At 47.9% G+C, this 16578-nt stretch overlaps 1 protein-coding gene across 10 annotated transcripts in view; it reads right to left on the bottom strand.

Moving 5' to 3' along the window:
• CUX1 (cut like homeobox 1) overlaps nucleotides 1-16578 on the bottom strand; it is a 307807-nt gene that overhangs the window by 19367 nt on the left and 271862 nt on the right. For 8 of the 10 annotated variants that reach the window (XM_067472043.1, XM_067472044.1, XM_067472045.1 and 5 more), the window contains one exon: nucleotides 564-16539. The exons of the other annotated variants lie outside the window; for them this stretch is intronic. In XM_067472043.1, the coding sequence (XP_067328144.1) occupies nucleotides 15819-16539 (721 nt within the window). In that variant the 3' untranslated portion in view covers nucleotides 564-15818. Of the gene's footprint in view, nucleotides 1-563; nucleotides 16540-16578 lie in introns of those variants that run through there. 10 annotated transcript variants of the gene reach the window in all.

Below are 16578 nucleotides of genomic sequence, written 5' to 3' on the forward strand. Positions count from 1 at the left end.
TGGATTGATGGAGGGATGTATTGGAGGAAGGGAGGGATGGAAGATACGGAGAGAGGGAAGGAAGGGATGGATGGAGAGAGAGAAGGAAGGGATGAAGGTGGGAGAGGTGGAGGGAGAAAGGGAAGGAATGGAACAAAGGAAGGGAAGGATGGATTGATGGAGGGATGTGTTGGAAGATGGGAGGAATGGAAGATACGGAGGGAGGGAAGGAAGGGATGGAGGGAGGGATGGAGAGAGAGGGAAGGGATGAAGGTGGTAGAGGTGGAGGGAGAAAGGGAAGTGATGGAAGAAAGGAAGGAAGGGAGGGATGGATTGATGGAGGGATGTGTTGGAGGAAGGGAGGGATGGATTGATGGAGGGATGTGTTGGAGGAAGGGAGGGATGGAAGATACGGAGGGAGGGAAGGGATGGAGGGAGGGAAGGGAAAGGAGGAAGGAAAGGGAAAGAGGCAGGGAGGGTCCAACGCTTCCTCCCCCGTGTCCAACATTGGGACCTTCCTCTTTCCCTGCGTTTGTGGCTGCTTTTGGGTCCGACCGTGCGCAAGAAAGACATCCCAGACGTCGTTGGTGTTTGTATAAAAGATATTTACTTCAATTATCACACCTAGGGTGCTAGTGAATAATAATAATAATAATAATAATAATAATAATAATAATAATACATCATGTGAGTTTCGTACAGTGATATTGCTTCTCCATCTCATATAGGGAACGGTTGTACAGTGCTGAGAACATACATTGTATGGCTAACCCAAAGGCGGGGGAGGGGGGCTGCTTCCGCCCACGGCATCCCGGAGGCGTCCCCCCCCTCTCCCGCTCCATCGCTGCCAACCATATAAAACTTTTTATTTTTCTTAATAAACTTCTGAACAGGAAAGAAAACGTTACAAAAGATGAAGTCACAGCAACACAACGCGGTGGGGCTTCTCTCAAAGCTACTCGTACAAAAGAAAGAAAAAAAATGACACTTTTTTTGGTCAATTGGGTCTTTGTGAGGGTATTTCATTAAAATTGTGATTGTGAATATAAGAAACGAACTTCTAAAAACATCTAAGACTTAGTGCGTTACAGGAAAAAAATAATATATATATATCTATTTATATTTATATATATATATATTTATAAAATACTGCTAAAAATGTCGGACACCATAAGGACGCGGGACGGGGACGGGACAAGGTTCAAACGGAGCTTATCCTTTCTTTTTCAACAGAAAATATTCTCAGTCAGGAAAAAAAATACACCTTTTTTGTGTTTCGAGTCTCATTTTGTGCTGTATTAGTAGTCAGGGCAAGTCCAAAGGTTTGCCCAATAAAATGGCAAGTAGTTATTGCACAAATGCAAAAAAACAAAAGAAAAACGAAAACAAAAAAATAAAACCTTCAGAGCGCGATCCCCGGGGAAGGTTTTGTGCAAAGGCCGCCGTTCCGACGGGGCTCCCGTGCGCAAGGCCTTCCTTCCGGGAGAACCGTGCCCTGGACCTTAAAATTATATATTTATATATTTATATATATATGAAAAAGGGACATCCGGGAAGCAAACACAAAGGAGCTGGTCGCCATTTCACTTTGGATTCGAATGTCCAAATTCGCACAGACAATGTTCTCAGAGAGAGCAGGACGCACAAGTGGGGAAAGATGGCAACGGCGGCGGAAAGCGGCGTTCGACACGGGAAATGCATAGAGTGTCTGGAGAGGACGTTTTCGAAAAGGAAAGCAACCCAACACAAAAAGTTTTCAGAACTCCCTGGGTGGCGGGGACAGAAGGGTAACAACTTCCACAAGCACGTTTCCATCGCGGGTCACATCCGCCTGATTGTGGTTTTCCACTGAATCCACGGACAGAGAAGCCGTGGAGACAGAGGGAAGGCCTGATATCATTTCTTTACATAGCGGTCGGCGCTCTTTAGTTTTTACCCAGATGGTACTGAACGACAACTCCCATCCTTTTTGATTATCTGGGGATAATGGGAATTGCAACCCAACAGTGCTTGAGGAAAGGCTACAAGGCATCCTACCCACAAGCTTTGGATCTAAATCCCAACCCCTGAACAGAACAAAGTGTAGTCTTCTAGATGTTGCCGTTTCCCAACTCCCATCAGCTCTAGTCATGATGAGGAACACAGCAGTTGCAACCCAGCAACTGGAGGAATCATAGCATCACAAAGTTGGAAGAACCTCATGGGCCATCCAGTCCAAACCCAATCTGCCAAGAAGCAGGAGAATCGCGTTCAAAGCACCCCACAACAGATGGCCATCCAGCTTCTGTTTAAAAGCCTCCATAGAAGGAGTCTCCACCACATAGAAGGAGTCTCCACCACATAGAAGGAGCCTCCACCACATGGAAGGAGGCTCCACCACATAGGAGGCTCCACCACATAGAAGGAGTCTCCACTACATAGAAGGAGTCTCCACCACATAGAAGGAGTCTCCACCACATAGAAGGAGGCTCCACCACATAGAAGGAGTCTCCACTACATAGAAGGAGTCTCCACCACATAGAAGGAGGCTCCACCACATAGAAGGAGGCTCCACCACATAGAAGGAGGCTCCACCACATAGGAGTCTCCATCACATAGAAGGAGTCTCCACCACATAGAAGGAGTCTCCACCACATAGAAGGAGGCTCCACCACATAGAAGGAGCCTCCACCATATAGAAGGAGCCTCCACCACACTTCTATGGAGGCTTTTAGAGGAGGGCCAGATAGAAAGAACGTAGTGGGCCGGATCCGGCCCGCGGGTAGTTTTGACACATATGCCCTAGAAGGCCCCATGGATGGTCAACATCTCATTTCATCTGAAAGAACCTCCACAACAGATCTGCACAAACTACGGCCCGCAGGCCGCAAAAACCTGAAGCGACTTCTCCGCTCTTATTACTACCAGCCCTCGACTACTGCTGAGTTGTGCATGCCTCTTCTACATTTTTGTCATCTTTTCACACAAAGTTAGCTGTTTCAACTTTGGGGGCAAACCGACCAATGAGGGACCGAATGCTTGTCTCGTCTTTTCCTTTCATCGCTTCCCAACGTCTCGGACTTGAACGGGCAAAATACCATCCTCTGGATGTGACTGGGATGCACTCCTCGTTGGCTCTGGTCTGCCCAGACAAAAAGTGGCGGACACAATGCAACAACATCTGGAGGGCTCTCCCTGGCTTTGACCAAATTGTCTCCACATACGGAGGCAGAGAGATCCCGATTTTGCTGACTTCTTAAGGCCCCTGTTGTTGGATCAACTCCAAATGTGGGCTGATATGCAAAGCTGGATCCGTGTCACTTGCCCTCCTCTGTTGCCCAACAGGTTGAGGAGGAACATTTCCAAAACCCGTGATTTGTTTTGCCAGTGCATCCCAGTCCATTTTGTGTTGGGTGAACTGGAGAAACAGGAGCGTGTGAAGGGAAAAGAAGAGGATGCCTTGTATTCTTGAACAAAAACGTTATCAAACGAAAGCATTCTCGCTTCTGTCTGTCCTGGTGAGATGCTCCCTGTTGAGTCATAGATATTGATAGCCATACCGACAAGAAAACAAAGCAAAACAACCCACCCCGACCTCACTCTGGGAAACACAAGGTAAAAGAAGAGCCTCAGGTGGGGGACCTACTCCACAGGCTCAAGGAGGCTCCATTGGGCACATCCACCTCTCCCCATCACCTGTGTCCTCCTAAACTCTCAAAGCAGAATAGGCTGAAATGAAACAAGCATGTAGACAAAGATCTCAAAGACAGCAGAGTGATATGGGGCCAACGGAGACGCCTCCGAGGGATATGGGCCCATCCACGGCTGCCGTAATGGGACTCCGGAAGCTCTGGAAAGCACTTCGAGGGGGAAATAATCTCATTCCAACTTGGAAAGGCCCAAGGTTTGTGCGAAATGAAAAGATATGTTTGCAAAGTAGGTGATTAAGAAACGGAGCAAGTGGTGATCATGACGGAAGAGGCAGGAGACCTGATGATGCCCTCAACTCACTTTGAACAAGTCAACTGAAATGGCCTTGTAACGGGACTCTCAGTTGAAACAGGCGAGGAGGCGATCTTGGGGTGTTATAAGGCCGATTTAAAGTCAGAGCACTCCCATTATATCTAGGGGTGTGCGAAACGGCAGAAATCTGTTCGGTTTTCGTTTCAAATTTTTGGGTACCCCCATTTCTGTTTTCAGAAAGATTCTGGGAGATTGGGGGGTGTTCGGGTTCATAATTTGGAACCCTGTTTTTGTTTCGAATTTCGGGTGCCCCGTTCTCTTTTCGGGAAGATTCTAGATTTGGGGCAGGGTGTTCGGATTTGTAATTTGGAACCCTGTTTTCGTTTCGAATTTTGGGTGCCCCCTCTTCTATTTTCAGAAAGATTCTGGAAGATTGGAGGGTGTTCGGATTCGTAATTTGGAACCCTGTTTTTGTTTCGAATTTTGGGTGCCCCGTTCTCTTTTCGGGAAGATTCTAGATTTGGGGCAGGGTGTTCGGATTCGTAATTTGGAACCCTGTTTTCATTTCGAATTTCGGGTGGCCCCTCTTCTATTTTCAGAATGATTCCAGGAGATTGGGTGTGGGGTGTTCGGATTCGTAATTTGAAACTCTGTTTTCGTTTTGAATTTTGGGTGTCCCCCGTTCTCTTTTTGGGAAGATTCTAGGAGATTTGGAGAGGGATGTTCGGTTTCGTAATTCGGTACCCTGTTTTCGTTTTGAATTTCGGGTGCCCCCCGTTCTATTTTCAGAATGATTCCAGGAAACTGGAAGTGAGGTATTCGGATTCGTAATTTGCAACTCTGTTTTCGTTTTGAATTTTGGGTGCCCTTCTGTTTTCTTTGGGAAGATTCTAGATTTGGGGAAGGGCGTTCGGTTTCGTAATTTGGAACCCTGTTTTCGTTTTGAATCTTGGGTGTCCCCCGTTCTCTTTTCGGGAAGATTCTAGGAGACTTGGGGAGGGTGTTCGGATTCGTAATTCGATACCCTGTTTTCGTTTTGAATTTCGGGTGCCCCCCGTTCTCTTTTCGGGAAGATTCTGGGAGATTTGGAGGGGGAGGCATTCAGCTTTGTAATTTGCTGTTTTCGTTTTGAATTTTGGGTGCCACCCATGCTGTTTTTGGGAAGATTCCGGGAAATTGGGGGGGGGGGAGGGGCATTTTGATTCGTAATTCGGAACCCTGAGTTCTGTTTCCATTTTGGGAAGAATCTTTCTGAAAACAGAATGAAAACAGGAAGGATTCGGTGCCATTTCGAACACCCCTATTAAGAGGCAACAAGTGCAAAAGGGTGGATGAATGAAGAGGATGGTTTGCCAGGAGGAAACTAAACGGATTGTATGGAAGGAAAATCTGAATAGACCTATCAGGCAATGCCCCAATGAACACGAAAACTTCAATGCCAAAGGATTGCATACAGCTGATTTTGTTTCTATGTGCTTGCACATCACTGTAACCCTTCAACATTGCTCACAAACCCCGTGATTCCACCCAAACAAAGCACCCGCGTTGTGACCACAAAGATGGAGACGCTTTTCTTTGCAAGGCCAGCTCCCCCACAGTCCGAACGGTTTCCCCTATTGCACAAAAGAATCCATGTTTGCGCTATTAAGTGCTTCAGACAGATCAAGGATGCTCCGACAACCACCGTTTCTGGTCAACGAGTCCAGCGTCGCGATTTTGGGAGTCGGTACCATGCTTTGGGATTGTGCCCCTGGTTTCAAAATATGGAATTTAGAGGTTACACTATAAGCCAACCGGAAAGGATGAAACCCGCTTTGTATGGATTCCTGTTGCACTCTTTTGGAGCTGCGGAGAGGAACGGATGGCATCACCAACCTGGCCTTTGTTTAACAGTATCTTAGCAAGCTTTGGGATCGCTGGAAGCTACTCACTCAATCTTCTTCAGTGTCAAAGGTGCTAATCTGGGTTAGTACGACTGGTCCTCCATATACTCATTGATTCCAACTCCCATCTGAACAAAGCAGCAAAGCTGTATGTTGTTCGACCACCACAAATCCAAATTAATTGGCCAATGCAGTGCCATGAAATCCATGTGCAGCTTGGTAGAAAGAGTCCTCCATCTAGGAAGTTGTCCAAAATGGCTTTGGACAAGGTGATATTATTGCTTTGGAAACTATCACAACACCTAAAGGCGCCCACAGATATCTCTCGTCTGTTCCTCCACTGCATGAAGATGGAAGGCATGGAAAGCTCACACTCCCATTCCTTGTTTAGATGAATTTGCAAATGAATCAATTACGACAATCCAGGATTTGAACCCCTAAGGCATCTCTTTAGGGCTGACCACATCTGGAATACTGTGTCCAATTCTGGGCACCGCAACTGAAGGGAGATTTTGAGTCTATGTCCAGAGGAGGAGGGAGACTCAAAGGATCAAGGATCTGAAGAACAAGCCCTATGAGGAGCGGCTTAAAGAGCTGGGCATGTTTAGCCTGAAGAAGAGAAGGCTGAGAGGAGACGTGATAGCCATGTGTAAATATGCCCACCCATATTTTGATGGGCAGGAAAAGAGATTGAAAGATGGGCTCAAAGCCAACCTTAAAAACTCTGGCATAGACACTGAGAACTGGGAAGCCCTGGAGCTTGAGCACTCCAGCTAGAGGTCAGCTGTGACCAGAAGTGCTGTAGAATTTTTTTAAAAATAATTTTTATTAATATAAACAGAAAGAATTAAAGTATAGTTGACGAGAAGAGAAAAAAAAGTGTGTAGAAGGTTATATAATTTGAAGAGGCACGAATGGAGGGCAAAAGAGAGAAAGAGGAAGGCGCATCAAGCCAACCCCGACCGGGACCACCTTTCACCTGGAAACCAGTGCCCTCACTGCGGAAGAAGATGCAGATCAAGAATAGGGCTCCACAGTCACCTATGGACCCACAGCCAGTACACCGATCTTGGAAGACTATTCTACTCGGACAACGAGGAATCACCTAAGTAAGTAAGTAAGTAAGTAAGTATAAATATGTGAGAGGAAGTCATAGGAAGGAGGGAGCTAACCTGTTTTCTGCTGCCCTGGAGACTAGGACACAGAACAATGGCTTCAACTACAAGAAAGGAGATTCCACCAGAATATGAGGAAGAACTTCCTGATTGGGAGAGCTGTTCAGTAGTGGAACTCTCTGCCCCGGATTGTGGTGGAGGTTTCTTCTTTGGAAGCCTTGAAGTAAGGGCTGGATGACCATCTGCCAGGAGTGCTTTGAATGTGATTGTCCTGCTTCTTGGCAGAATGGGGTTGGACTGGATGGCCCATGAGGTCTCTTCCAACTCTAGGATTCTATGTTCAACAGTGGAACCCTCTGCCCCGGAGTGTAGTGGAGGCTCCTTCTCTGGAGGCTTTGAAGCACAGGCTGGATGGCCACCTGTCAGGGGGGTTTGAAGCTTATTTTCCTGCTTCTTGGCAGAATGGAGTTGGTCTGGATGGCCCATGAGATCTCTTCCAACTCTAGGATTCTATGATTCTATGTTCAGCAGTGGAACGCTGCCCCGGAGTGTGGTGGAGGCTCCTTCTTTGGAGGCTTTAAAACAGAGGCTGGATGGCCATCTGTTGGAGGTGCTTTGAATGCAATTTTCCTGCTTCTTGGCAGGAAGTTGGACTGGATGGCCCACAAGGTCTCCTCCAACTCTAAGATTCTATGATTCTATCATGTGGTGGAAGCTCCTTATTTGGAGGCTTTGAAGTAGGGGCTGGATGGCCATCTGTCGGGGGTGCTTTGAATGCAATTTTCCTGCTTCTTGGCAGGAAGTTGGACTGTGTGGCTCATGAGGTTTCTTCCAACTCTAGGATTCTATCATGTGGTGGAGGCTTTGAAGTAGGGGCTGGATGGCCATCTGTCGGGGGTGCTTTGGATGAGATTGTCCTGCTTCTTGGCAGAATGGGGTTGGACTGGATGGCCCATGAGGTCTCTTCCAACTTTATGACTCTAAGTAACCCTGGTATCGTGTCTCAAAGCTGGCTCTTGGAAAGGTATGGAATTCACTCTGTAGTAAGTTCAGCCAGGTCTTCTCCTAGGTTTGGGCCCAAATGCCATTGCCATGTTCTCCACCCAGATATTTCCACGCAAAGCACATTGTCATAGGCCAGGCTGATATGTATTGGATGGTACTCAGTGGCAGTTCTGAGAAGCGGGAGTCACTTGACCCTCATGAGGTTCTCCAGATGCTACTCTCACAAAACTGACTCATCATCGTTCCTTCTGGATTGCCTAAAAGAGGATTGGAGCATTGTGATGCAAAAGCAAAACAAAACAACACAAAAGGGAGCCACATTGCGAGAGAAACCATTGCTTGGTGGAGTCATAATGACATTTGTGTGGCGAACCATGCCCTCGCTGTACCTCTTCTGCACAATGTTGGCTCAATGGGGACAACCTTCTCACCAACTCAGCACACTGCCTACTGCATTTAGAAACGTTAAAATCGCAATTGTGTGAGAGCGTTTCAACCCCTGAATGGGTTAACATCAGGGCCTGTTGGTGTATCTCAAAACAACATGCTTAGTCCAAGAGATTGTTTCCACGCAGAGCTGAAGAAAAAGAAGAATAAGAAGAAGAGGAGGAGGAAGAAGAAGAAGAAAAGGGAGGAGGAGGAGAGGAAGATTCACAAGGTCACATTCCTGGGAGAGGCCCAAAGCAGCCTTTCTCTGAGAAACTGTCTTCTGAGGATGATTTGTCAGGTGCAGAATTTAATGAGTTTGAAGATAGAATCATAGAGTAGGAAGAGACCTTGTGGACCATCTAGTCCAACCCCATTCTGCCAAGAAGCAGGAAAATCGCATTCAAAGCACCTCCGACAGATGGCTATCCAGCTGTTTCCTCCAAAGAAGGAGTCTATACCACACTTCAGGGTAGAGTTCCACTGATGAACAGCTCTCTCGGTCACCAAACTACAAATCCCAGGATTCTGTAGGCCTTTAAAGTGGCATCACATTTAGAATTATAGGATTATAGAATCCTAGAGTTGGAAGAGACCTCGTTGGCCATCATCCAGTCCAACCACATTCTGCCAAGAAGCAGGACAATGCATTCAAAGCACCCCCGACAGATGGCCATCCAGCCTCTGCTTAAAAGCCTCCAAAGAAGGAGTCTCCACCACACTTCTTATTTGGAGGCTTTTAAGCAGAGGCTAGATGGCCATCTGTCAGGGGTGCTGGCCATCCAGATCATAGAATCATAGAATTACAGAGTTGGGAGAGACCTCATGGGCCATCCAGTCCAACCCCCCTGCGAAAAAGCAGGAAAATTGCATTCAAAGCACCCCCGACAGACGGCCATCCAGCCTCTGTTTCAAAGCCTCCACCACACTCCAGTGCAGAGAGTTCCACTACTGAACAGCTCTCCTTACATCCAGGAAGTTCTTCCTAATGTTGAGATAGAATCTCCTTGTTTACATTGGAGGATGTTTACTTTGGAGAAAAGAAGGCTGAGAGAAAGGGACATGCCGCCTTGAGTCACCAACTTGGCTGAGAAAGGTGGTATAGAAATACAGTAAATAATAAATAATAATTACATGCAAGCCAGGTTCCTTAGGGGTGTGAAAATGGCACAAATCCATTCTGTTTTTGTTCCGAATGAAACGGAACTCTGGATCCTGAATTATGAATCCGAATCTTCCCAAAAACAGAACTCATTTCTGCCATTTCGCACACCCCTAGTCCCAAAATCTGAAAGAGGGCTAAAGCTTGTTTTTGGCTGCTTTAGAGAGTAGGACACGGAGCAAAGGATTCAAACATTAGGAAGGACTTCCTGACGGTAAGAGCTGCCTGGTAGTGTCTCCTTCCCTGGAGATGGGCTGGATGGCCATCCCTCGGGGGGCTTAGACTGTGTTTTCCTACACAGTTGGAAGAAGCCCTTGGGGTCTCTTCCAACTAGGATTCTCTCAAAACGAGGTCAGGCTAGATGGTCCTTGTGGTCCCTCCTGATTCTCGGATTCTAAGAGCAGGGGAGAGACTGGGCCTCAGAGTCCACCTAGTTTGGAGAATGACAAAAATGGATTGTGTCACGAGAATTTCTGGTGCTGGGTTGTTGTAGGTTTTTTCGGGCTATATGGCCATGTTCTAGAGGCTTTCCCACACGGAAGATATAAGAGAAATGCCCCAAGATACTCAAAAGATGAGTCTTTTCCAAGTACGGACGCCAGCTGCCTTTCAGCCTGTGTGGACCCAGATGCTGGAAGTACAGAAAAAAGGAAGCAAAACAGGCAACCAATGGAAGAATCCATTCAGAAGACAATACAAGGTGGGGTGCGAGAATCATAGAGTTGGAAGAGACCTCATGGGCCATCCAGTCCAACTCCCTGCAAAGAAGCAGGAAAATTGCATTCAAAGCACACCCGACAGATGGCCATCCAGCCTCTGTTTCAAAGCCTCCACCACACTCCAGGGCAGAGAGTTCCACTGCTGAATGGCTCTCACAGTCAAATGCCAGGTTTGCTTTCTTAATAAACGATGGGGCTGAGCCTCCAACCTCAGCATTCATAAGCATTCAAATGTCACTTCCACACATGCTCAAAGGAAGGACATGTTTGGGGTTTTTTAAGAAGTTGGTGCAAGGTCAAATTAGAACACCTGAAATTGTGGAATATATTGGTTGTCTTAATAGTGACGTACATGGAAACCGCCTTGTTAATAATTGGATCCTGCCAATTGAGGATGTCAAGTGAAACACCTGAATTGACAATACAGCGAGTGAGTTCAGACTCTGGTTTCTGCACAACCGTTTTGTTAGGAGTAGAAGCCGCAAGGACGCTTGGCTACAACAGTCCCGTGACTCAGTTGCCATGCTTCTCCGAGAGCTATGGGTGAATGAACTTATTCAATGGACTGTGAGAGTTGTTCAGCAGTGGAACTCCTTCTGTGGAGGCTGGAGGGCCATCTGTTGGGGGTGCTTTGAACAGATTTTCCTGCTTCTTGCCAGAATGGGGTTGGACTGGATGTCCCACCAGGTCTCTTCCATGATTCTGTGAATTGAAGGAAATTGCCCTCGTGCCCCAAAGAATTTGCTGGTGGTTCGTTGAGCTGCTCCGATAGGAATGGCTATCTCAAGAACTTGGCTTCAGATGGCGGACTGGTCATGGTGGCTTTTAACCTGGGAAGACCACGTTAGAGACCCCAAGTGAGGCTCCAATGGAAGGCGCCGGTCACTTCTCTTGCCCGTACCGGCCTTTCTCTTCAGACCTCAACGAGGAGCGACGGAGGGATCCCCCTAAAGTGCCAAGTTTGCAGAATCTCAAGATTTGCAGCCGGCGGGCGGAGTGGTGCCATCTTGGACTTGATCCCGCGGTGCCTCCAACCCTGGAAATGGCAGTTCTTGCAAGGAGTGAGCAGGAGAAAGAAGACATAGGCCAAAACCTTGGAGGGAAAAGAAGATTCTGGACGCGTGATTTGTACAATTGGATCTTGGTGGTGACAGGGAAAGGACAAGCAGCGAGACAGGAGAACTCTGTGAGTTTGTTTTTTTCAAGGCACTTCAATATTGCTTTTCCAGACGGGGGAAGAACCCGAGTGCGGGGCTGCGGCGACGGCATCGGCCTGCGAGCGGTGGGAAGCGGAAACCCATGGATGTGGGCACGGTCGAGACTCATGGCGACGGTTTGGGAGGAAGCGAACGGAACGGGAGTTCGCTATTGCTGCAAAGGAAACACAGAAACCCCTGAAGGCCAGAAAGACGCCCCTCGCCTGCATAGAAAGCGTGCCCTGATAGGAGGGAAGCAAAGGCGCTGACGGCGCGCCCAGGGGGGCCTTCCCGTTTGACTGAGGAAGGGTGGCATCTCAGGCCTGCTCCCGTCGGAAGCTGAGGATATGCGGGAGTGGCTGATTCCCAGCAGAGTCACTCTGCTCAGAAAGTGACACTTTGGTTACGCCGTCGCGAGAGAAGGCGACGCATCAGCACCAGAGACGTCCTGTTTCCTAGATATTCTGCAGGCAAAGGTTAGTCTTTGATATTGCCAGGATACTTTGCAAATCTGTTTCCTCCTCACATCCTCACGGTTTGCAGGTTTCAAGCACTGACATCCCGATCCCCAGAGTAGTCACGGAACCAAAGAAATTGGTCAAGAGCAAGAAGCGGTCGCAGCGAAACCTGCCTCCCGGCCTCCTCGAGCCTCTGTTCTGGGCCATGAAAAGACATTTTACCTTTGTTTAAAGCTACTGCACACTTAAAATTGGTGAGGACTTAAACTAAGTGCTCCGGACACGTGATGAAGAGTAAAACCCATAATTTCCTTTCCGAGAAGCCATGCAAGGAAGGTGGTTTCACGTCTTGCAGTCCAGCGAAAACAATAACAACAATAAAGTAATGAATGGTCAATTCATACAAGCAGATTGAGCCGTCCTGTTGGGAACCCCTTTCCATCAGAATGCCTTCTCTCCGTATCATGAATTAGAACGTACGAAGTCCTGAATGCACCATTAAAGTGTCATCAAAAGATATTGACCTAAGACAAGAGTTTTCCATGGTACACAATACGGTCCAAAACAAAACAAAACAAAACAAAAAAAACCCTAAAAGAACCAACAAACAAAAAGGAATTTGTTTGTCAATAATATACAGTATGACAACTACATCTTGTAAATTATACCCAATACTGCCGGCAGTCTATCCGTCTAAAGAGTATTTTGCCCCCTTTCATCCCTTCCTAATAATCAGATAATAAAATACAGCACCTATAAATAAGCAAAAAAATAACAATATATATACCGAAATCATCTATCATTAGTCTTAAAGATATGGCAATAAAGGAGTCTAAACCAGCAAAACTGTCGAAGCTATAACTGATAAAACAGCTTATTGAAAAAGGTGGCAGTTATGCACTCTATGTGTGCACGAGTACGTAAGAAAATACAGACGTATAAAATTGCACACCCACGCGCACACGCACACGCTCCCACGCGCAACCACTCGTCCCTCCACACGCCGCTATGCTCACGCATAGACACATAGACAACAGGAGGAGTCGGAGACAATTTGGAAATTCAACTTTGGACGCCGATCGGCCGGTGCGGCTGCCATTGCCGCCATGGGCTTGGAAGAGCCAGGATTGAGGCAGGGATCAATCTCGCGAGCGCCTTGCGTTGCCGCGTCCTCCGGGCCTGTTCTCTTTCAGTTCAAGGGGGGAGGGAGTATTAAGATTGGTCCCACAACTGAGAAGTATTAGAAAATTAGAAATCAGTGCTTGCTGTGGGACCACAGTCAGTGAGGAGCTAGTTGGTGAAGGGGCCTTGAAGCGGGATGGGCTGAAACAGGCCCGGTCCTATCTCAGGGGTAAATGGCAGGCGCCCCCACCCTGTGCCCTCCGGGAACATGGAGCTCCACATGTTGGGGGTGATGTGCCCTGCGATCCTCCGAGGGCACTCGGCTGGGGAGACTGGACTAAGTGCTTCCCGCGGCTGCAAGCAACTCCATCCTCCCTCTTCCCAAAGCAATATTACTATATTTCACCGAGTTTAAGGCGACAACAACACTTAGATTCCCAAAAAGAGAATTATCTTGATGGCTATATTTTTTTTCCTTCTGTGTGCGCAATACAGTGTTCCCTCGCTACTTCACGGTTTGCTATTCGTGGATTCGCTGCTTCGTGGGTTTTTGCCCCCCAGTTTATGAATGGTTGCCGTTGCCAAGAGTGGCGTTCTAATCCCGCTTCCTGACAACGTTGGAGTGTGGAAGGGGGTCTCACCCTCCTACTTGGGGGAATCAAGAGAGATTGCAAAGAAAAGCAGAGATAACTAGCAAAAAAAATAGTTGTGCAGTGCCTTTAAATCTCTCCTCGCTTCTGCCTCACCCTTGGAACTCAATATACACATATAGCGTCCCTACTTTGCAGATTTTCACTTTTCGCGGGTGGTCCTTGTATGTAACACCCGCTATAAGTGAGGGAAACGCTGTACTTTTTCCCCATTCCAACCCAAAAGTCATCTCGTCCTCATGAGTCTGTTTTACTAATTCGATGGGCCAATTGGGGAGGCAGCAGAAGTGAAAATCCGCAAAGTAGGGACGCTATCTCACCCTTGGAACTCAATATACACATATAGCATCCCTACTTTGTGGATTTTCACTTTTCGCGGGTGGTCCTGGAATGTAACACCTGCGATAAGTGAGGGAAACGCTGTACTTTTTTCCCGTTACAACCCAAAAGTCATCTCTTCCTCATGAGTCTGTTTTACTAATTCGATGGGCCAGCTGGGGAGGCAGCAGAAGCAGTGATTACCCTGTTTCCCCAAAAATAAGACATCCCCTGAAAATAAGATCTAGTAGAGGTATGGCTGAATTGCTAAATATAGCTCAGCCAGATGGTAAACAGATGTCTGGCTGAGGACAAAATGGTGGCCTCCTCTCTCTCTCTCGTAAAAACAAACAAGGCTGGGGCTCGCTCTTCCTTTTCAGAGAACTCAATATACATACATAGCGTCCCTACTTTGCGGATTTTTTACTTTTCGCGGGTGGTCCTGGAATGTAACACCCGCTATAAGTGAGGGAACACTGTACTTTTTTACTGTTACAACCCAAAATTCATCTCTCGTCAAGTGAACTGAAGGTGCCATCGATTCTAAGATGCACCCTATAATGGAGCCCCGAAAATGGGGGCGGGGGAGAGGAGAAGTACGCCTTAAATTCGGTGAAATACGGCAACTGAACTCTTCCACCTTTCTGGTCAACCTGCGCATAAGTGTGGAGGTTTTGTGCCTGAAGACCAGCCAAGGATGGTGGCATTATTCCTTTCTGCCCAAAGCCGATTGTTCCTTTCCTTTCGGGGCACAAAGCAGTCATGCGCAGCAGCGCACTCGATGGGTTCGCTCGTGCCAGGAGAGCCCAACCGGACCGATCTGTGCGCCCGTCCCGTTCCAAAATGTCTCCCACTCCTCCTAGAAATGAGGTCTGATCCGCGTGCTCCGTGGTTAGAGGTTAGAAAGCAGATTACAAAATACCTAGATTTCAGAGCGTTTCTTCGTCTCCTTATTCTGTCCTGATTTGGCCTAAAATGGAGTGTATTAAACAAACCCCGGCCCGTAAATGAGACCGGGATCGGTTAAAGCTATGAAACGATGTGCACTACAAGAAGTCAATTTTCTATCCCACTTTACAAGAAAAAACACTGAAATCCGCTACCACAAATTAAGATATTTTTCCTGATGTGACTTTTTTTTTGTTTTTGTTAAAAAATACGTGGAGTAAATGTGGTTTTTTTTTTTTAAATCCCAAGTTTCAAACAAATATTCTTTTTCTTGAAAATAGTTAGGAATTCAAACTAGTGTGTTTAGAGTCGGGTGGACTGTGCAATCTCTTAGTGGCAACTGAACAGCTACAAAAAACACCTTTTTCTCTTCTCCAAAAAATCTCCCCTCCCCTCCTTGTTTTTGTTTGTTTCTGTTTTCCTGGTTACAGAAGATAACAGTGTATTATTATCGCTCTGTTTAGCCATTAGATGGCAGGTTAAAAAGCCCCCTTTTAAATATGTGGGTTTCGTTTTTTTTTGTTTTTCTTGCTTGTCTCTATCTGTTTTAAGGCCCGCACCAAAGGGGAGGGCAGAAGGCAAAAGTTGTGTGAGTTTTTTTTTCTTCCCCAGAAACTGTGGAAATCACTTTAGGGCAATTAATAGAAACACTTCAGGGTACAAAAAGCGGGAATACACAATTCTTTTCCGTCTTCGTCGTTGTCTTCGTCGTCGAAAACACAAACATAAAACGCGGAGACGCTCCTTTCTTCTCTAGATGCACCTTGGCCTATGGCGTTTTGTGCCCCGTGGCCTGCAGGGCGGTAAGTGCGGGACGTAGATTCAAAACCAGCAAAGAGGTCCAAGCGTCCGCTTCCCCAAGCTCCGGAGTGGCACGGAGTGGGGGTCCCTACTCTCAAAACTCCCACTCCACCGGCTCCTCCCGGCTGGCGGCCTTCTCCAAGCGGTGGATTATGCTGTTCAAGTTGGCCGCCTTCTTTTTCCGCAGAGAGTTGTCCCGGGTGTTTTTGGAGCAGGCCGTCGCCTCAGAGAAGCCGAACAGGCTCTCCAAAGAGTTGACCTTCTGGGCGCCCGACGTGGAGCTGGTACTTGGTACTATGGGAATCCTCCCCACTCGCTCCTCCTTGGACTGGCAGGAGCGCCCCCCCGGGAGGACCGAGCCGGCCGAGGTCGAGGCGTCCTCCTCCCCCTCCTCCAGCACACAGTTCGGCGTGGCCCTCCCGGTCCCCCCCGAATGCCGGCGGCCTGGCCGCGGAGAGGCTCTGAGCCTGCCCTCCTCGTCCGTATCGTCTTCCCGGCTCTCCGTCTCCGGCTGGAATGTCTCTATCTTTTCCGAGGATCCGGTCTCTTCCCCGTCAGCGGCTTCGAAGGCCGAAGGCGCTGCTCGCCTTCCCTGAGACTTTGTGGTTGCCGTGTTGCTGCTGTCGTCGTCGCAGTCCGGGCCCCCGAGCTTTGCGTCTGATGGCCCGTCAGTGTCCACTCCGTCGCAACTGTCCCCCTCGGAGCCATGGGCTGCCCCCCGGGCACTTCTGGCGGAAGGGGAGTCGCTGGCCCCCGCCTGGCCCTGGCCTCCTGCTTGGATCTCCTCGATAAAGAGCTCTCGGCGGATACGAGACCTAGGGAAAAGGACAAGGAGAGAATAAATAGGGGCAGGC

This window comes from Anolis sagrei, chromosome 11 (assembly GCF_037176765.1).
Source record: "Anolis sagrei isolate rAnoSag1 chromosome 11, rAnoSag1.mat, whole genome shotgun sequence".
NCBI classification, from domain to species: domain Eukaryota; kingdom Metazoa; phylum Chordata; class Lepidosauria; order Squamata; family Dactyloidae; genus Anolis; species Anolis sagrei.